This window comes from Kwoniella botswanensis, chromosome 3 (assembly GCF_036426115.1).
Source record: "Kwoniella botswanensis chromosome 3, complete sequence".
NCBI classification, from domain to species: Eukaryota; Fungi; Basidiomycota; class Tremellomycetes; order Tremellales; family Cryptococcaceae; genus Kwoniella; species Kwoniella botswanensis.
In genome coordinates this window covers 902,124-922,857 of record NC_088601.1, presented here as the reverse complement: position 1 = coordinate 922,857, position 20,734 = coordinate 902,124, and the positions used below count along the sequence as shown (strand labels likewise).

At 43.9% G+C, this 20,734-nt stretch overlaps 8 protein-coding genes across 8 annotated transcripts; 3 read left to right on the top strand and 5 right to left on the bottom strand.

Moving 5' to 3' along the window:
* Window positions 1–241: 241 nt before the first annotated feature.
* L199_008228 (uncharacterized protein) lies at window positions 242–2,105 on the bottom strand (the record flags this gene model as incomplete). Its single annotated transcript, XM_064893910.1, has 4 exons — window positions 242–367; window positions 449–1,411; window positions 1,513–1,847; window positions 1,934–2,105. 4 exons carry the CDS (start codon window positions 2,103–2,105, stop codon window positions 242–244), a joined length of 1,596 nt encoding a protein of 531 aa, XP_064749982.1.
* A 239-nt stretch (window positions 2,106–2,344) lies between these two features.
* On the top strand, window positions 2,345–4,545 carry L199_008227 (uncharacterized protein; the record flags this gene model as incomplete). The annotated part of the gene is made up of 12 exons (XM_064893909.1): window positions 2,345–2,539; window positions 2,607–2,619; window positions 2,688–2,931; window positions 2,991–3,074; window positions 3,137–3,222; window positions 3,312–3,421; window positions 3,506–3,631; window positions 3,687–4,009; window positions 4,085–4,096; window positions 4,156–4,228; window positions 4,315–4,380; window positions 4,438–4,545. The coding sequence occupies 12 exons, from the start codon at window positions 2,345–2,347 to the stop codon at window positions 4,543–4,545; spliced, it is 1,440 nt and encodes a 479-aa protein (XP_064749981.1).
* Window positions 4,546–4,806: 261 nt separating this feature from the next.
* Window positions 4,807–6,016, bottom strand: L199_008226 (uncharacterized protein; the record flags this gene model as incomplete). Its single annotated transcript, XM_064893908.1, has 2 exons — window positions 4,807–5,267; window positions 5,353–6,016. The coding sequence occupies 2 exons, from the start codon at window positions 6,014–6,016 to the stop codon at window positions 4,807–4,809; spliced, it is 1,125 nt and encodes a 374-aa protein (XP_064749980.1).
* A 449-nt stretch (window positions 6,017–6,465) lies between these two features.
* L199_008225 (uncharacterized protein) lies at window positions 6,466–8,031 on the top strand (the record flags this gene model as incomplete). The annotated part of the gene is made up of 6 exons (XM_064893907.1): window positions 6,466–6,594; window positions 6,698–6,750; window positions 6,858–7,044; window positions 7,225–7,514; window positions 7,682–7,787; window positions 7,882–8,031. The coding sequence occupies 6 exons, from the start codon at window positions 6,466–6,468 to the stop codon at window positions 8,029–8,031; spliced, it is 915 nt and encodes a 304-aa protein (XP_064749979.1).
* A 798-nt stretch (window positions 8,032–8,829) lies between these two features.
* Window positions 8,830–11,451, bottom strand: L199_008224 (uncharacterized protein; the record flags this gene model as incomplete). Its single annotated transcript, XM_064893906.1, has 6 exons — window positions 8,830–8,880; window positions 8,958–9,310; window positions 9,388–9,461; window positions 9,529–10,275; window positions 10,339–11,133; window positions 11,411–11,451. The coding sequence occupies 6 exons, from the start codon at window positions 11,449–11,451 to the stop codon at window positions 8,830–8,832; spliced, it is 2,061 nt and encodes a 686-aa protein (XP_064749978.1).
* Window positions 11,452–11,700: 249 nt separating this feature from the next.
* On the top strand, window positions 11,701–12,233 carry L199_008223 (uncharacterized protein; the record flags this gene model as incomplete). The annotated part of the gene is made up of 4 exons (XM_064893905.1): window positions 11,701–11,748; window positions 11,823–11,882; window positions 11,975–12,061; window positions 12,156–12,233. The coding sequence occupies 4 exons, from the start codon at window positions 11,701–11,703 to the stop codon at window positions 12,231–12,233; spliced, it is 273 nt and encodes a 90-aa protein (XP_064749977.1).
* A 333-nt stretch (window positions 12,234–12,566) lies between these two features.
* Window positions 12,567–14,985, bottom strand: L199_008222 (uncharacterized protein; the record flags this gene model as incomplete). Its single annotated transcript, XM_064893904.1, has 11 exons — window positions 12,567–12,661; window positions 12,738–12,859; window positions 12,956–13,316; window positions 13,391–13,428; window positions 13,505–13,563; window positions 13,645–13,854; window positions 13,978–14,137; window positions 14,271–14,361; window positions 14,453–14,559; window positions 14,673–14,708; window positions 14,807–14,985. The coding sequence occupies 11 exons, from the start codon at window positions 14,983–14,985 to the stop codon at window positions 12,567–12,569; spliced, it is 1,458 nt and encodes a 485-aa protein (XP_064749976.1).
* Window positions 14,986–15,506: 521 nt separating this feature from the next.
* Window positions 15,507–20,618, bottom strand: L199_008221 (uncharacterized protein; the record flags this gene model as incomplete). Its single annotated transcript, XM_064893903.1, has 23 exons — window positions 15,507–15,530; window positions 15,634–15,718; window positions 15,794–15,934; window positions 16,039–16,163; window positions 16,230–16,353; window positions 16,424–16,629; window positions 16,729–16,848; window positions 16,919–17,318; window positions 17,370–17,668; window positions 17,719–17,848; window positions 17,896–17,998; window positions 18,056–18,236; window positions 18,335–18,605; window positions 18,656–18,744; window positions 18,788–18,965; window positions 19,011–19,083; window positions 19,126–19,297; window positions 19,350–19,463; window positions 19,519–19,638; window positions 19,699–19,867; window positions 19,919–20,110; window positions 20,178–20,497; window positions 20,565–20,618. 23 exons carry the CDS (start codon window positions 20,616–20,618, stop codon window positions 15,507–15,509), a joined length of 3,690 nt encoding a protein of 1,229 aa, XP_064749975.1.
* Between the last annotated feature and the right edge of the window lie 116 nt (window positions 20,619–20,734).

The window sequence follows — 20,734 nt, the reverse complement described above, 5'->3', positions numbered from 1 at the left end:
TCGATTCAATGAAGGAAAGGCGATACACATGTTTTGATGAATATGTATTCCTCATTTTGTATTTTAACGATATTGATGACTTTACATTTTTGTATCTTATATAATTGTATATGAAAATCATGAACTCGAATATGTATTGTAATTGAAAATGTTTATATGGTTGATGCTGGGTATCTTGTACTACTTCCCTCGTCCTGCGATCCGACAGACATCTCACCAGTACTTATCGACCATATTCGGATTATGATGAAGCAATTATGAAATCGAGCAGATCATTCCATTTGTTTAAAGTCGAATTGATCAATACCCTTTCATTGATCGATAATGTCATCGCCATATATAGGTATTTATCTTCTGGTGAAAGATCCTAACGGTCCAAGAAGATATTATCAACTGCTGCCCTCAACGTTCAATTGAAAGAAAGAATGATCAGGATGACTCAACTTACATCTCGCATTTTGAATAATGCATCTTCACTCAAATCACATCTATACATCTTTTCTATCCTTTTCTTGAGTAGGTCTATAACCTGCTGGATCACTTCCACCAAATCATCTATCAGAAGAGTATCATATTCCGTATATTCCTCGTCGATCGATATCTTCCAAATCGATTCTATCTGCTTGATCGCTTGTACCAGTGATCCTGGATCCTCAGCTCTACATTCTTTTGACCCGTTTCTTCGCGATCGTGTCTGATCTAGCCACAGTAGACTGAATATGTTAATTGAGATCCTCCCTGATTGATCTAGGTTCAACAATCTCGGATTCTGTTCATTCCTCCTGCACAGTATCCTTTCTTCTTCGTCTTCGCCCTCTTCAGTATCTTCGTCGATAGGATCAATTGGAGCTTCATCGACCTTCTTCCAGTACTCCTCAACTTCTCCTTCTCCTTTCAAGTGCAGGTCTTCCAGATCCCAAACCAAACCATCTCCCGTATATTCCTCACTTATAAAGCCCCATTCAACCAGCAATTTCGCATCGCTCAATCCATCTCCATACGAATTCCATACCTCCTCTCCCTTCTTCGCTATTGGCCTTTCGACTCTCAGTTCAATAGTATCCTGCGGTTCATCTTCTATCCTTTGTATATCCCTAGGGATCAGATAAAGTAGACGATACGCTATCCCTTGTGAATTGGTTATATCGTGTTCTGGACAGGTCTTCAATGATCCACAAAGATGACATACAAAGTCGTCCGACGATAGAGAGGTATTGGGTTGAGTAGGGTGGTGGTTTAAGATATCTGCGAATGGGCATAGCGCGATAAGGTGATATAGGTCTATCATAAATGCCCGAGTGGAGATGAGACTGAAAGCGTGATAGAATGATTGAATTGGGGAGTGCTCGGGATGAGAAGTGGTAGGAGGTAGATGAGATGAGTAATGCGAATAGAATGAATGGAGATTTGTCTAGTGGTATATCCACAATCAGCGAATGTCCGATCGTACAAAGGTGGATCAACGTCGGATCATTGAGGAAATACCCAGAAGAGATAGATAGATATATTTACCAATCCCAGCCCCTGCTCTTCCCTCACTCTCAGCTCCCTCTCGGCTCCCGTCCCCCTCAACCACTTCTTAGCTTCCTTCCCATCCTCACGGCATACTTCTGAAACATCCCAAAAGATCGGTAATCCAATGATATCCCTAGGCAACGATTGGAGGTATCCATAGAAGGGCGATGATTGTCCCAGGCGAAACTCATGTAAGAGACATAATGAAAGGTGCAGAAGCGTGATCGAGTTCATGGAGCTGTCGTGACAAGAGCCGGACGAGGGTAGAGGTGGGAGAGGAGGAAGTGATGAGGTGCGGTGGGATAAGATGGATGTTTTAGGTATGGAACATACTGAGACATGATCAGCTCATCGGATCTTACTTTACTCCATACTAGATTCTCTGGGATTGAAGAGTATGCGAGTGAACTGGACTCACTCAGCTCTCCTATATCCATCTCACGTCCGGATATCAATCTCCAGCCATCACCATCTTCCATATCGACGATCTTCAAGCTGTCATCTCTGATGATACCCTGTCTGTCTAGCCATGATTTCAGAATCTCCTTTGAGGGAGGAGGCCAGTTGGAGAATAGGCCTTGAGGTGTCATATCGAGAGCCGCATCATGCTTTGCACAAGTATATGTGGTAAAGTAACAACAGCAAAATGTTGATCGTGGATGATTTCTCTCACAAAGTGACTTGGTGATATCGGATAAACTACCTTGGGATATTTATCCGAGCTGATAACCGGTTCGAGAGACCCGAAGAACAAGAACAAGGACAAGATCGAGATGAAAACAACTGGAACTGATGCTGCTCGTTCTATTCTACGACCACAGCAGTAATCATGACCTGTAGGGCAATATACCCAGCAAGGAGCCTGCTTCGGGCAAAACTGTCCGTCCCAGCTTCATCACCCTATCGAATCCCGTATCGCTCGTATTCATCCCCTTCCACCAATGTTGATGATCGTCCGTTAGCTGGTATCAAGGTTGTGGACCTTACTAGGGTATTAGCTGGTCCATTGGCTACGATGATGCTGGTGAGGGACCGTTCCACCTTTTCTCTCATATATCATTAGGACTGACACGCTCCATACCGTCAAGTAGTCGGATCTAGGAGGTGAGTAAAGATTCCGGTTATAAGGGTGGATTCGTGATTTATACTGAACCTGTATGCGGTCGAAACAGCCGATGTGATCAAGGTATGTTCAAATCTCGCATCTTACAACTCAAGGGCTATCCATGACTGTAACAAAAGATTTAACTTACCTACCTCAATTACTTCATATCAGATTGAGACGCCCAAACACGGGGACGACACACGATCATGGCTTCCACCTTCAGCGTCATTCCCTCAGGAAGGGACTTACCCCAGACCCGACCTACCTCCTGAATCAGCCTATTTCCTCCAAGCTAACCGGAATAAGAGATCGTAAGTGAAATCAAATTCGTGAACATAAGACGCACTTTCTGATTCGTGTTAGGCTACAGACTAACGCTCAATCTCAAGTCTGAAAAAGGGAAAGAAGTTATACGGAGGTTGGTGAAAGATGCGGATGTGTTGGTTGAGAATTAGTATGTTCTGCTCCCCTAATCCCATCGCGGAAATGTATGTACGTCGAGCTGATGCAGATCAGTGTACCGGGTAAATTGGACAAGTTCGGATTGGCGTATGAACAGGTTAAATCTTTAAATCCCAAATTGGTGTACTGCTCAATTACTGGTATGTCATTTCGCATTTTGACATCTTTGATTCCAACTCAAAGTCAATATAATGACGAAGCCGACTGACTCAATCTTGATGTCGTATAGGATATGGGTCTACGGGACCTTACGCGAAGTTCCCAGGATACGACGTAGTGATAGAAGCTGAAGCTGGGTTGATGCATATAACGGGTGAGAAAGGTGGTAAACCTGTCAAAGTGGGTTATATCTGTCTGCTCTTGGCCTTGGAGATATATTCGTGATTAAAACTACAGACATACTGATCTGGTATTTGACAACAGGTCGGAGTAGCGGTGACTGATATCTTGACGGGACATTATGCTCAGTCGGGTATCTTAGCTGCGTTGTTGAAAAGGGGTAAGACAGGTGTAGGGTCCAGAGTCGAGGTCAGCTTGTTCGAGAGTCAGGTCAGCCCCATGAATCTTCTGATTATCGTTCGTGCTGAAAAATCCATGTTACCAGATCGCCTCTCTGGCCAATATAGGTTCCAACTACCTCATATCGGGCCAAGAAGCTACCCGATGGGGTACATCCCATCCTTCGATCGTTCCGTATCAGGTGTTTCCCACGAAAGACTCCTTCATCATGCTTTCTGCGGGGAATGATATTCAATTCTCCATCCTTTGTTCGCCTACTGTGCTAGACAGAATGGATTGGGTAAATGACGAGAGGTTTGCGAAGAACTCGAAGAGGGTGGAGAACCGAGATGAGCTGGTGGGTCTGATTGAGCAGGCGTTGAGTGAAAGGACCACGGAAGAATGGTGCGAGAGGTTCAAGGGCAAGGGGTGAGTAGGAACGGGACTGAGATCATACAGCAAATCATCGATGAGCTGATCATATGGGATGGCCAAACGTCTCAGCTTTCCTTTTGCGTGAGTTGTACGAGATCCGAGGAGATAACTGAATGACGCAGCTGATGGACGATGTCCAGCCCGATCAACAATATAGCTCAAACGTTCGCTCATCCTCAATCAATAGCAAGGCAGGTAGTCGAAGAGATAGAGGTGAGTTTTGGAGAATTGACTCTCTGGCTGTTATCGTCGGCCGTTGCATCATTTTGTAAAGCTCAATCATTCAATGGTGATGGTAGCACCCTCGGGCGGGTAAAATCAAATTAGCAGCTGCGGCGACCTCGTACGACGGCATAAAACCCAAGGTGAGGTATACGATCTGGAGTGACCAGTGTAGAAAAGCTGACAGATGAATAATCCAGCTGTACCGGCCTCCTCCTTACTTGGGTCAACATACGAACGAGATTTTGACGGAGCTGGGATATGAGGAGCACGAGGTAGGGAAGATGAAGGAAGAGGGGGTGGTGTGATCAGGATCTCCGAAGATTGGATGTTGACGCTATCCAAGTGAAACTGAAGAAAGGTAAAACCGAACATGGCATGATTAGATTATTAAATGATAGACCCGTTAACTTTTGCTTGTCTTAGGTATGTTGTAGTGGTACAATGCTCGATATATTTGGAACTTACAATGGCAGAACGTTGTTCAAAGATGCATGCTAAGCTTGTTATATCTGATAAAACCCTTCTACGATTACATCCACGTGTGATCAATACAATCGCTGTTTACACTAGCTCTTCACACCTCCATCTGAGACTTCCACCTCCTTCATCACACCTTTCTCTCTATCCCATCTATGTAAATTACCTTTACCTACATTATAATTATAATAATTTTCAGTTGCATATTTGACTATCCCCTTTCTGAACGTTATATTGATTCTACCTTTTGCTGATTTTCTCTTAGGTATTGAATGTTCCCATTCATGTTGAGTTTTACCTTTCATGACTACCATATCACCATCTTCTAGCACAAACTTCTCAACCGCCACTGAATTACCTGTACGGGGATGATTCTTAAAATTTATATGCCTGAGCAGGAAATCCCTAGGATGACCCAGTGTCAGAGAGGCGATGGTAGGATTAGGACCCAGGAAGGATTCCGAATCCGAATGATAAGAGATGGAATCGTTGCCTGAGGAATAATAGTTGACGAGACAAAAATTGAATTGAGATGAGGTGACTTGTTCGACTATTCAACGGCAAATCATTGAATCAGCCTTATGAGTGAAATACGACATTGAGATTTGATCCCTTAAAAAGAAGCCACCACTCACCCTTCCTCATCAACCTCTCCAACACCTCTGGTATAGCCCTAGGTCTACATTTCATATATCCCGACCAAGGAATATCCGTCAAATCTTTACCGAATACCGTCGTGTACCTAGGTGTATTGATGTTGATCCCTCGTACCATGTATTTTACTCTATACCACGGTAAGTTGTCCAGCAAGAAAATCATCAGTTCTTTACTTGAGGATTTATCTATGAACGACTTGTAATAAACTAGATCGAGATCTGTTGTGGGATTGTGTATGATTTTAGGATTGAGGTTGAACCGCATCGGCTGGAGGGAAGGCGTGGGAGGGGGTATGACGATAGGATGGTTATATGTTGTATTTGGGGGTGGGTGATATGGGTGTTGAGGAGGGGGCCAAGATGGATCAAGATCCAAGTCTGTCGATGTCAATTTAGAAACACCGTTCTGATGCAGGTCGACTGCTTTGCCTTTGCCTTTGTCAAGGGTAGTGATCGATTTGAGAAGTTCGGGTTCTTCGTCGTCATCCAGTACAATGGGTTTATCTTCTTGTCCATTACCCTCTGAGATATGTATCTTGGTGATAATCGGTGAAGGTACATTCTTCGGTTTCAGGAAAGCAGCTAGACTAGCTTGCCGCTTGGAAGATCTGGGTGAAGTCGTAGAATCGGATGAGCGTTTCATACTTGGACCTCGACCGTAATGGTAGCGATTGTAAGTTGGATAAGAGAGGTCACAATGAAAACAAAAGTTAGAGCAAGGAAATTACATTTTCAAGTTGATAAACACCCAATTCGTTGCTCATGACGAGAAAGTAATGTTCAATGTTCTGCCAACTGGACATCCCGTCATACTCTCGAGACTCTCGATCGTCGCGTGTTGTTTTTTGCCACCCAACTCCATGCTTCACGTTGCATCGGATCCAGAGGTGAGGTGACTAACCGGTATCTGCAGGGCTATTACGTAAAGCCACGTGTGGGGATGACCCACGTTCAGAATTTTTGTTTTGGCTTTGAGCGAAAGAAGGATGATGATCCAGTCTCTATTCAGGTATATATATATATATATATATATATATATACTCATACTCTTCAAGGCAGAACATCAATCCCAGATTAGCTAACACCACCCCCATGCCAAGACAACAACGTACACTCGAAGCTGTATCCGCAGCGACAGCGTCTGCTTCTACTTCAACAAAGAGGAAAAATCCAACGAGGGATGATGAAGATGATAGTGATTCAGATTCGGGCAGTGACGTAGTGAGTTGTAGTGGACTGAAGCCATACCTCGGTGTCAACTGACGAGCCATGCCTCAAGTGTATATATGGCCTCAATACTGATTATCAATGCATTCTCGTATAGTCCATGATCAACGTTGATTTCGATTTTTACAATTTCAACCCTGACGTTGACCAGTGAGTAAAGTCTAACATATGGACATTTGTCTGAAACGCGGACCTTAACATAGGGAAATTGACTGGACACGTACTGATGTGGCCATGATTGAATTGATATGAATCAGAATTGCCATAAAACGTCTACTTCGACAGACGCTCTCTCACGATGACGAATTGATAGATGTCCATCCGCTAGCGGACCTTATACTTTCCGAGGGAGTCAGATTAGGTGCAGGAAGTAGCATCAAGACTGATGGGGAGGAGAGCGATCCGTGGGGGCTGGTGGGAGTAGTGGATATCTTGGAGAATAGGGTGGGTGATTAAGTCATGTACTATTCGGTGTTGAAAATCGGGAGACTGGTCTTTCATGGGGAAATATTCATATACTGGGATATATCCCATACGGAGAAACGAGAATTCGAAATGATTCATGGCCAGTTGCTCCAAGAATGAATGAATAAGCCAAGCTGACTCTCTTCTCCTCATACCCAGAACAACCCCGCTTTCTCCCCCTTTCTCAACTATCTTCTCTCAACCCTCCCGTCCATCTCTCCCCTCCGACTCCTCCTTTACCCATCAGCATCACCCGCAGCAGCCTCCAAACCCGCTCTCATATTCTCTCTACGAATGTTAAATCTTCCTCTCCCCCTCATCCCGCATTTGTACAGGATGTTGTTGAGTGAGTTGCAAGATCAGGGTTTCACAGATTACCTTCTATGGGGTAGAGGGTATAGGCTGGAAGGTGGGGAGGAGAATTTGGGTTTGGATATGAATGATAGTAGGTGAGTTGAGTGTTCTTCTGTGACGGTAACGATGAAAACGCCCGTCTTCATCGGTTTCAAGTGCTAGGTCGCAAGGATGGACCACCTGTACAGTCCTGAGCTGTGTAGGAGAAGTATCCAGATGATAGTTGGTATGCTAATTTCACAATTCTCTCAACACTGGTTAGCTCAAAGAAGAACAAGAAGAAATCTGGGAATGGAAATGCCAATAATGGTCTGCCATTAACAGCCGGAACGTTCGCTTACCATCCCGAGGAGGAATTCATCGACAATGTGAGTAATAATTATGATCTCCGGTACTCCTGGTCCTTGGCAGGTCAGGATAGACTGGACTGACTTTTACCACTGCCTCGATGTCCCTTTCCAGGTTGCCACTCACGTTCACACCTACCCATTCAAGACTGCTCCGAAAAGAGAGGAAGATGCGTTTGGTGTAGAGCAGTTCGGTAGATTGGTCTTGATCTCTGGTGATAAGCTTCAGTCTGCCGTCGAAGCTATGCAGGCTGCTTGTCAGTGAAGCGAGTATGTACATGTCAGATGAATATACATAGGATTTCAAGTATATGCATCTCTGTCTCCGTTACCAATAGTCTGCAGATGCATACACGAGTTGATGTACATTTGCGAGCTGCGATCACGAGTTGTTGCCAGTAGGTGATCCATAGTCTCTACAATCAATCAGTCGGAACAGTCGTCGAGATATGTGACGCCATACAAGTGGACGATATGGATTATGTATGACTAGATGACAGGTGTAAGAGGAAAGGTATGGAAAAAGGTGAAGCATAGAGAGAGTAAAGATCAAAGTCGAAGCGAGGTAAAGAAGAGACACAGAATCACCACTCACTGGATGACAAGCGGAGAAGGCATAAAGCAGATTGCCCGGTCATCTAGATGTATCAAAATTCGAGTTCATCAGGGTTCTCAATTTCTTGATAGTATAATTACACTATGGTCTGTCTCTCGACTTGAAATGAGATCGAAATGAATGGCAACAACGAAGATGGAGATAGAGATTGAACATTTGGTATTTAGCAGTTTCATTCGAATTCAAACTCAGTAACAAATCTCGGATAGATTATATAAATCGTGTATAAGTCAGAGTAAGAAAGATTATTTAGAGGGCCAGCAGAGATAAAGGGTGAAGAATGGGTGAATGAGTCCTACAAGACAAAGAATCAGACTAAATATTGATGGATCAGGAATTATAAGGTTGAAATAGTAGATGTAGGTAACTGGTATAACAATGTATTTTGATATTGTCGACAGAACATCAAAAAATCATGAAGCACAGAGGTTATCTTATTTGCTATATTTAACTATGAGCGGGGTTTTTGAGTGCGAGCAATTTAACTTCTCTTTCACGCTGTAAATCAAACCACCAGTCAGCACATACGCATATGAATCAATAGTCACAGATAAGAGACTCGTAGTTTCACTCACGTCATCAGCAGCTTTCATCGCTCTCAAATCATCAACCTCCTGAGTCTTCTCTGCGACTTGAGACGTAAGGCCAGCAGCGTGGTCTCTTCTTTCTTCATAATCATTTTCTGAATTTCTTAATTCACCTTCAATCTTCTCATACCTCTCCTTCTCTTTCAAGAACCTCAATCTGGCTTTGTGTTCCTTTCGAGTCCATTTCGATAATCGCAATTGAGACTTCCTCTCAGCGGAAGCCGCCTCTCGTTGGAGTCGAGTCAGTCGTTCAAGTTCTTTAATGGATCCTGCAACGGATTTGGCCTCTGATTTCGCTTCTGCTTTGATCACTTTGGTAAGTCGTTTGGCATCTTTCCTCTCTACATTACCCACAGAACAACCAAATCAATACATCAGTATAAGATCATAGCTCCAGAGATATGTAAGGTTAACTTACCCATTGTAGATAGTCGTCGGAGGGTAGCTTCATCCAAGATTCTTTCAGACAATTCAGCTCGCATGTGAATGTCACTATGACAAACGCAATCAGGTCAGTCACAAGCGATATATATCGTGTTTTCGGAAGAGCTGTACTCACTCTCTGCCTAACACTTCTTCCGGTTGAGTACCTACACTCGTACCCGCACCTCTACCAAATGCACCCTTTCGACTACCGATGGTACCGCCATTCGCACCTCTGGAAAGCGTTCCATTTCGTCCGAGTGTACCAGCTCGACTCAGGGTCGTTCCATTTCGAGATAACATGCCCGCTCGGAGATCCCGTTGATTATCAGCCCGTGAGTCAGGTCGATCACCTTCAGAGATGGACATGAGATTAGGTTGAGGTCTGTAGCCGAAAGATGAATGAGGTCGATTGGGTGAAGTGGCTCGCTGGTGGAGGTCGGGCTCTTCGAAAGTGGTAGATCGATCTCTTGAGACAGGTCCACTATCGTGCAAGGAAACTCTGTTACTGTTATTGTTTCCACCTTGAAGCTCGTGTTGTCTGTGAGAAGGGGCAATCTCGCCTGGTTGGAAGCCGTTTTCCCTCTCGTCATGTTGAGGTAGACGTCTGACGGAGGCGACAGAGGGAGGTCGGACGTAATGTTCCCCGTTGACCGAAGGGGATCTGGCGTGATCTCCGGTGACTGAGTGTGGTCGAGCATGATCGCCATTGACGGATGCAGCCTTGTTGGATCGGACTGAGCCAGCTTTAGAAGAGGCTCGTTTCACACTTGGAGCCTTGGCATTTCGTTGTTTGACAGAAGCAGCGTCGGGAAGCTCTGGCTCATAGGTGGTGACAATAGGAATAGGCTTGACGTATGATCGAGAGGCTCGTTGAGTCATACTAGGAAATATAAGGACGTAAGTGACAGGAACGAAGATTTGATATTGGATAGTGATCACTCACCCTGGTCTCTCGTTGGTCTCACCATCTTGATCCACCTCTCTCTTAAGTTGAGTAGGATCAGTACTCAAAGCTGATCCCAGACCGATCTCATCTTCGCCTCCTCTACCAGCTTGGTTACCGTTGTCATTATAATCCTCAACGAATTTACCAGGAACCACTGCAGGTCCTGCCGAGTTGTTTAGATGACTTTGGGTAGTATGGTTAGTCCGATGAGTGGCTCGACTGGAGGGTCTATCGTTCAGGTCAAGGTTCTGAGCTTTTTGCGATAAAGCGTAATCATGATCTTCAAGATCGTTCTGATTACCGAAATGTTGGTTTTGTTCAGGTTGGTTGTTAGCTACTACTGCCATTTTGATCGGATGTGTACCTTCTCGAGTGTAAAGCAGAGGAAGATAAGCTTGTTCGGTCGTAATCGCTTTCGGAGCAGGACTAGATTGTTCGATCGATCGAGGTGTTGGTTCAGTGGGCGGTTGTTGTGCTTGCTGGACTGGTGGTAAAGTCTTTTCGATAGATCCACCTAAGGCTGGTACAGCTGAATGCGCAGGTAAGAGGACTGGGATGGTAGGTGAAGAATGGGTAGGAGTAGTTATAGCTGTAGAAGCGGGTGAAGGCGTTCCTTCAGAAATAGGGTTATCGACGGCGAGATTGTTGTTGTTGTCGTTGGATTGAGGCTGAGACTGATCGGATTTGGTTACAGCTTTCTCAGATGGAAAGACAGCTTTGATCACTGGCCGGGTGAGAAGGCCTACGAGGCCAAGTTGAATAGCTTCGGAAGCCGTGTTGGGCGACTTGCGACTTTGCGTACGAGGAGGTAGAGCTTATCTGTCGACTTGGGATATCAGTCGACTTGGTTGGAATGAAATGCTTGTGCTGTTGTGTAGGCTTAGAGCTAGTGGTTAATTAGATCAACAAGAGGAATGTGGTGGGATATTTGTGATTGTGGTAGTTATGATCTTTTCAGAGTCGTGATATGATATGCTATGATGATGAGAAACAGAGATATTAATGGAATGACGAAGGTGAACATGATTTCATGATCTGCTGCCATATGGGATATGACATGGGAAAATACGGTGACGTCAGGGTGCTAGCTGTCTTCCGATTGCCGAACATGGAATGGTGGGGCCAGGGTAACAGCAGGAAGATCGAATTGCTGAAAAGGGTAGGTGGAATGTGGCACTGACCTCCAGAGTGTATTTAGTACCACCACTTTGCGCTGGCTGTCGACACGACACGTGTCATCCTTATGTTGTCACGACACGAACAAAGACCACTTGAAGGTGTTTTACAGGTAAGAGATGTCATCTATGCGAGAGGTGGTATATTCAAGTGATCCAACATCACCATACCGATACACGCGCCATGAACAACCTACCACAATCGGTTCAAAAAGTATTGGAAGGGAGGATCGTGAGCTCACTCTCATACCTCTATAATTGCCATCACGCCATACTGACAAACAACTAATTACCTTGTGACTGTAGGATCCCAAATCTCAACATCTTCTCGAACAATTCTCTCAGACATTTCTGATCATCCTGACCGTACGTTGCACCTTTCTCCTTCTCGTCCTTCTCTCTCTCTCCCATTGTTCTACGATGGACTAATCGCTGACATGGTTAAATTGCTCGTATAGATAATATCATTCATATCTTCTTATTTCTCAAGCTCAGTGATCCTGGGGTTAGAACTCTTCTTAGGTGGTTTGGTCATTCTCTTACTCGTGAGTCACCTCATCTCTTTCAATACAGCTCTAAAACATATCTGTAGCTAATCATTCACCAACGACTGAATAATCTACAATGTCTTATTTACAGGCTGCAGTTCCTCCTTGGCCATACCTCAATCGATATCCTATAAAATTTCTACCAGTGAGGAAATTACATCAGACTTGATACGATGGCCGTAAGACTATGTCGATTGAAGAGCTTCTAAGAACGTTGTATAATACTTGTGAAATGACACTTACGATTTCCTTTTGATCGCTATTATACCAAAGCCTTTTCATGCACATTGTGAATGCCATCAATACAGATAGATCTCTGCCTTTTCAACATCAAATCGTGTTCAGATACGATATCAAAAGAATCCTTATACTTTGCATAAGCGAGAAAAACATTGAAAAACAAAACTACAAGAGACGAGAAGTCCTGTTATTGTCTGTTCCCATCTGTCTCTGTCTTCCCTTTCGTTATCATTGAAGACACATGCTACGAAGAATAAGTATTTTACTTCTTATACCCTGTCTTTCCCGGAACAAACTGTGAATTTTTTTCTGTTCTCTTATCCATCGCTTTCTTAGCTTGGAGAGCTGTCAATGCGGCTATACAATCAAAATGGAAGAGAATCAGTTCTGTGTCATTTAAGAGAATGACATCCTTAGGTACAGTTTTACTCACCTCCCACACCACTTCCATCTTTTGCTAAACCCGTTCGAACCCTCTTCCCACCTTCTTCACCTAACAGAACTTTCAAAGTTGATGATACCCTCTCTGCGAAGCGAGGTAAGAATTCGGCGACACTGATCACATGCCCGTATCACATCAGCACACCTTTCATTCAACCCCTATCCACTTGATCGAACAAGATTGGAAATGTAAGTGTAAAACCGACTAACCTTCCATCGATACCAACATCTACACCTTTGTCTTCCTCCCCCTCTTTCACCTGATCATTACCAGTATGTTGGACGACCGCGGCGATAGCCACAGCGGCCAAAGCACATGCCCGTTCCGAAACGACTTTACAAGCCCATTGGACGATCTCCGGATCACCTTCTGAGATATGTTTGGGGTCAACACCCAATTGAGTAATTATTAACTTCTTGATATCCTCGGGTGACTTGGCTGCTTCTACAGCAGAAACGAACGCTGTATCATAGCCGTAATGGGTGTTTATGGTTTTAGAAGAATATCCGTTGAAGAGAACCGAAGCGTCGATCAGGTGTAACAGTATATTTCGAGTGATTTCACCGAGGTCTATACATAGCACAGGAACTCACTGCGTTAGCTGATGTATAGATCTTGTGCAGCTTGACTAGTGTACAGCTTACACATTCCAGATACCATCTTTTCGAAAGCTTGTTTCCGGCTATCCCACCAATCAGACCTAATCAGCTACGTTCTCTGGATTGTCAAAAATTTCAGAAATATGAATTGTGACTTACGGATTGATACTCTCTCTATCCAATTTGTTATCAAAGATAGAAACGGGTAAACAATTTCGCTGTCATACCAAAACCCCATATCAGATCTCTTCACCCGTTTGATATCATCTGTTAGGTTTGATATAAAAAAAAAAACTCACTCCGTTATCGAACGCTCCCCACTCTGTGTTAACAACCATATATTCTCCAGCGTGCTGACCACCAGCTTCAGCCTCTTTGATCTTTTCTTCACCCAATTTCTTGATTGTCCTCGTCTTGTCGATATACGCTCCGTTCGTTCCCGTACCGAAGATGGCTCCTATGAGAGCTGGTCCGGATTGGTATGAACGTGATAAGAGGGTTCCGACGGTCTACCATATTAACAAATTAATCAGCATCAGCCTCTAATTCTCAAGTTGGTGAAGGGAAGTACAGGAAGGTGCAGTTGTAGATGTAGACATAGATCAAAAGGAAGCACAGAAAGAAAAACTCACATCATTCACTATAGCACTACACCTAACATGAATGTGTTTCCTATCAAATGCATCTTGTAACAATTTCACCACGTCGTTTCCTACTGCGTTCTTGGCGTTGAACCCCTTTGTCCAAGTTAATAATTTACCAGCGTCGATAGCGGTCTGTTCGACGGGGAAGCTATGAGGAGTGAAAATAGTTCAAATCAGCTCTGAATCACTGCTTTCAGTATACATCTACGTTCTCCAAGTCGAGAGCAGGATGGTGGAATGGTGGATGGTGGGATGCTTGGTGGATCTGGACCTAAACCTACGAGAAAGTGAATCCCAAATGCATAGGCTCATTGGAAGAGATATCAGATCCAATCTCAGTCAAGAATGCGTCGACCGAGTCGGCAATGTAATCTATCATAACAATAAGATGAATCAGCTTGAAAAAAACTGATCAAGGGTGTGACCTAATGAGCTGATGATTAGAGGGCTTTATTGAACTCACCAAATAATACCCTAGCTTCACCTTCTTTCAATTCCTCTGATACTTTATATTTCTGTTGTTTGAGTTCGAATTTATGTTGACCGAAAAGACGAATTTCACAAACTCGGCTAAGGGTGTAGGAGGGAGTAGTCATAATCGCAATTAGCATCATGTGCCCATCCCGACAGTCACAGCCATAGTCATAGCCATAATGATGAATTGTATAGGACTTGGAACTTACAGATTGGTTCCTCCTAAATCAAGAGCCAAGAAAGTCCTATCCCACATAAGACGGATCAGCATCATTGCAAATCATTCCCTCTTTGTTTTTCTACTGTACATTGCGCCCTTACGGACACAATGATTACCACTCACCCTTGTTCCGTACCATCCGGTACACCCGTCACATAACTAGGAACCATCGCTACGTCTTTCCCATAACTCTCCAAACCATCTTCCATTTCTTTTCTGAAATGAGATAGGATATCTTGGAGGCGGTCTGGGGAAAGGAGGAAATAGGGTTCGAAGGTTGTGCAGATGGGTGGCAGAGGCATTTTGACTGTTGTCTTTATCGTTTCTTGAGTGATTATATCGGAAGAAGTGTAGAATTCAGCGGGACGAGAGGTGTTTTTGTTGGATTGAAGGATGAAGAGAATTTGCTTTTCCACCAGGAATCAGACTCGTATTTCTTTCTTTCTCACTTCACAGTGTTATGTTGATAAACCACAGTGCGATGAGATGAGATGGGATACACAAAGGAGGTACTTGTATGTGTATGTATATAAGTGAGAGTTGTTATTGCTTTGTGCTTATATGTGGTGGAATGCCGGTACGTTAAAGTATGGTATGGTATGGTACATATGGTATGTATGCACATGAAAAGGGTTCATTCCCATCTCACAAGCGAGCGAATTGTGATGACGTCCTTGATCCTTGGCTTAAATTAACATGGTACAAGGGAACATCCGGAAGAACACCAAACCACCTTACCGCAATACTTTTTAAGGGAAATCAGGTGCAGTCATCGAATGCCGCTTTCTTACGTTCCTTCTTTCCTTCCTGTGGCACTCATCACCTAAAATACATTTTGCGTACCTATCTACAATCCATGAATACAACATAGCCTTGACTTCATCTCATGTCGCATACTACAAAGTATATCAGTAGATATACATTACCTCACGATGTAGAACCACACTCACCTTTCTTAAATCCAATGTCAAAGTCCTCGAACTATTCTCTTCCTGTTCTCTATAAACTCCTACCAATCCATCTGCACGTTCATACCTACACACACAATCGAAATCCAGTCAGTCAATTTGTAACCTCTCCATATTAGTGTCATAGTACAGGAACACTCACAAAGTACTCTTCAAAGAGATGATCAGGAATTGTACCTCTTTATCAGCCTGGTTCCTAACGTATCTAGCAAGCTTCGATACGTTGGTAGCATCTAATGCAGCATCCACTTCGTCCAGTACAAAGAATGGTGCAGGGTGATAACTGTTCATAAGACCACAAACAATCAGCATCATTATATCATATCATACCATATCATATCATATCATATCACCCCGGCGACTCCCGTTCAAGGGGGAATGACTAACCTATGAATGGCGAAAAGAAGAGCTAAAGCAGCCATAGTTTTCTCTCCTCCTGATAACTGTTCCATCTCGGCGAACCGCTTTCCGGGAGGCATTGTATTATAGTTGACACCACTCAGATACGGTTCCTTCAAGCAGACATCACTTCAGCTTGCATTCTAGTCAATGATGAGAAGGACGCTTAAATCACTCACCTCAGCATCTTCAAGGGTGAACCACGCTGTACCTCCCACTTGGGTTGTGGTCTTCGTCAAATCTTTATAGATCTTATCGATATTCTCTGACATATGAGTGAAAGCTTTGTTGAACAGATCGCATCTGGTAATTGAAGAGCAAGGTAAGGCAGAGTAAGCTGAAAGAATGAAGTTTATCATAGTCCTGAACTTACCTTCTCTTCTTAAGCGACTGGAATTCATCTTTAGCTTTCTTGCTTTCTCTTCTAGTTTCTTCAGCTTCTTCTTCAGCTTCTTCCAATCCAGCTTCAACATCTTTCAATCTATCTATAGCTTTCATATTCGGTACGACCCTTTCTAAATCAGCTTTCAACTTGGTGATCTGAGCTTCAAACTCTCTTCCAACTTCTTCTGATTTATCCTGACAAAACGAGAACCAAAAGAAACCCAATTAGTCAGCATGTACAAACAATTGACGAACAATCGATCAAATCTTGAGCTCGACTCAACCTCAACTCACCTCTTTATCTTCATCTTCTAAATTATCAAAGTCAGGTTCAATACCATAATCGTCCGTCTCCGCAGGTCCTTGCGTATCATCAATATCCATCTTATCTTTATCATCATCTTGTGCAGGTAGCTATATTCCAAATTGATGATCATGTCAGGAACCAAACGATTCATATCGTTCAGTATTTGTGATAACTCACATCAAGAGGTACTTTATCCAAAGAACCACTCAAAAGGGGTAAATCAATCTCCTCCAATCGGCATCTTCTGTAAATTGCATATCTTTCCGATCCCGATCTTTCAATCTCATCGTTCCAACTTGCAATCTCTTTCAGAGCTTTATCAAGCGTACGTTGTGTTCTTCGAGCAGTATCTCGGGCAGCTTCCACTCGACCAATGATTTGCTCATAAGCTTCGTTAGCCGAATTGAGCTTTTCTCGTTGTTCGTCAATTTTCTGTTGAAGATCAGCAAGAGTGTTCTGAATACCTTGAAGATTGGCTTGAAGGTCGGTCATATTCCGCTCTTCTCTGCTAATGGTCGATTGCAGACCTGCGAGTCTCTCTCGAGTATTATTGAGTTGAGTCGTTTCGAAGTCAATCCTAAGGACCAGTCAGTATGAAGGAGAATGGGTGTTGAGCAAGTATACTTACTGATGTATGATTCTAGCTTGCTGAGCAGCAAAACCTTCCATAGCTTCATTGGCCTCTTTGGCAATCTTCAACTGCACATCCTCATACTCTCTGATATTGGCTACTCCGATTCGCTCGCAGAAGTCACCAAACACTTCATCATCGGCGGCATTGATGGTCTCGAGTAGCTCCTGACGTCTGTTCTGAGAGTCATTGACGTCTCGTTGACGACGTTGCAAATCGGGATTGAGTCTGCTGATAGTCGAGTTGGCATGTTCCAATTCCTCACGCAGGCCATTAAGACGAGTACGAGTAGCGGCCTGAGTTCATGATTAGCAATCAATGCGATGACATACAATAGGTTACTCACCAAATCGTCCTTGGCCACGGTCAATTCGGCATCAAGACGTGCCAAACTTTCAAGGAGTCCTTCGTCCGCTTTGTCCTTAGGCTTTGAACGGTAAAGTTCCTGTAGCTGAGAGAGATAGAGCTCTTTCTGTCTGTTCAGGCCTATGGGTATGTCAGCGAGGGGACATTCTCATCGGACTCACCTTCTATCTGTCGATCGTCGAACTTTCTTGCAGCGCCAGAACTTTGACCACCAGTGATCAAACCACTTCGGTGAATAACGGTTCCTTCGAGAGTGACAGCTGTTTACGAGATTCCGGGTTAGCGTCAGTCATCGTAGGAGGCGAGATCGTACATACCCTTGACTTCCTGACCTTTATCATAACAGACATATTTTGCTATTTCCATTGTATCACAAATGAGAGCACTACCACACGCATGTTGAATAGCTCTCTCGACATTCGGATTGTACTCGATACAATCGATGGCGAGTCTAGCTCCTTTGACAAAGTTTCGCAGTCGCTCCTGTACAGGTCTTACCTGAATGGTATCAAGGGGGATGAAAGTGGCTTGACCTGCTCGTTGATTTCGCATGTACTATCCCAAATTAGCTGAAGTCCCCTCAAAACTTGACTCACCTCTATACAATCAATGGCGACTTTCTCATGCTCAACAACTACCGCGTCGAGATTTCTACCTAGTACAGTAGTGACTGCAGTATCATATTTCGAAGCTACCGGTCGACATAGATCGATCACTCGACCATGAACACCGGGGAAGACCCTCTTGAGACTAGCGATAGTTTCTTTGAGTTTGGTCTCACGTTCGTTCTCTCGTTTGTCCGCACCGGCTTGTAACAGATTATTGTAGGTCTCTTGTAATCTTTCGTTGATTTCCGTCTCTCGCATGCTGGAATGTCGGTTCAGCACATGTCGCTGTCACTGGGTACGGTGACTTACCTGATCCTTTGCCTTTCGGACTGAGCGTGGTCAAGTTGACCTTGAATTCTTTCTCTCTCTTCACTCATCTCTTCAACCTTCTCCGACATCTATAAAACAAGATAAGCGAACTTTCGTCATCAATGCACTCACAGTTCCTTCTCGATCTGTCAAAGAATCAATTTCGCTCGTGAGCTTGTTACGGAGCCTTTGAGCCTGTTGAAGCCTATCTTCGACCGAGGAAAGTCCATCTTGTAAGGTCTTTTGCTGTCTACGAAGAGTTTCTAGCTGTTGTCGCTCAGCTACAGCTTGCAGATTCGCAGAAGCTCGTCTATTACAAGGGTCAGCGTTTTGACCAACGTGATACGGTACTCACAATCTTCGATATTCCTCTAAATCAGCACCAGAGAGGGTGATGCCGGCAGCTTGACTTCGTTGTCTTTGTCTCTCTGATAATGGTCAGCAAACTTGCTGTTGCTGATATAACTTACCTCCAGCTTCTTCCATACGGTGTTGTACATCTTGTGCACCTTGCTCCAGAGTGGCAAGAGCCTCAGATTGTCTCTGCTCATCTTTTTGTACTCGTTCGGCAAGGAGGTTCGCATTACGAATTTTCTTCTCCGAGTGAGCAATTTGAGTTTCGATCGCGAGAAGTTCAGGTTTCTTTCGAGAATTGTAAGCGGGACGTGCAAAGGGGAACGTCAGCTCATCTCACCTTATCCTCATAGGCCTTTTCAGCTTTCTTAACATCAGCTTCTCGCTTCTTGACCTTTAGCTGAGCTTGCGCCTGTTCTTTCTTGGCATCACGAAGTTTCTTTTCGTCTCGCTCCTGCGGAATAGCAATAGCTCAGCAGGCATTTGTTTACTAAAAAGTGTTTACTCACTGTCGATTGTCGAAGATCAGCAAGCTTGTCGCTGGCTTCTTCAACCTTCCGAGTAGATTCATTGATCTCGTTGGTGAGATGATAAAGTCTCCACAGAGCATGTCGTTGAACAAGGGCGTCCTGTAGAAGATGAATCAGCTTGAATCAAATCTCATTTGTAACAAGTGAACACCCTCTCACCTTAGCATCTCGCAACTTCTCCCATTGCATGATCTCCTCCTTTTGTTCCTTGAAATGCTTGACCTCAGTGATGATGCTTCTCTTTTTAGCATAGTTCGCAGTCGAAGCTTCCGTGGCTTTATCCTGGGCGGCTTTCGCAGCCTCGTATGCAGGAGCGAGGTCGAGAGAGCTACATATGAAATCAGCATAAGAAGAATGTATTCGATATAAGAACACTTACCCGCTGATTCTGTCAATGAGTCGAGCTAATGCTTTACTATCCTGACTCGCAACTCCTTCTACATCACCTTGAAAGACCAGGAAATTCTTAGCCTTGACTAAGATATTGAATTTCTCTAGTTGACCATTATATTCTTTCCATGCTACAGATTCTCCATTGAGGAAGTAAGATGATGCTCCAGCAGCAGATATACTACACCGTTCCCATCATCTCATCAGCCCGTGGCTTCTATCACACCAAAAAGGAAAGATGGACTTACCTTCTTCTAAATGACCATTCTTTTCCTTTTTCATCCTCGTAAACCACCATAACCCAAGCTGTTCTAGCATCATTCTCCGAACCGACTTGGCTTTGTCTCGGCTGTGTTTCACCTTCACCATCATCTATATCCATTTCTTCACCATCATTTTCAACCTGAGCAGCTTTCCTTCCTCGATAAACGAGATCTTTCAACTGGGTTGATCGTAATTGAGCTGATTTAATACCGAGCACGAAGGAGATGGCATCCATCAGGTTGGATTTACCAGCTCCATTGGGACCGATTATACATGTAAATGGAGCATCTCCAAAAGAAATAACCTGTATAATGGGATTTAGCTATTGAAGTGTATATACGTAAGGGAGGAAGGAAGAAGGAAGAGCTTACCTGTTTACCTCGATAGGACTTGAAATTGGACAACTCCAATCTCCTGAGAGGCATCTTGCTGAAAGAGATCGGAGGATACTAGCTCTTCAGTTGAGATGAATGAATGGAGGAATGATTCAGAGTGATGTGAGGTTGATAGACCGGTGATCGCACCAAGATGCTGTCCGAGT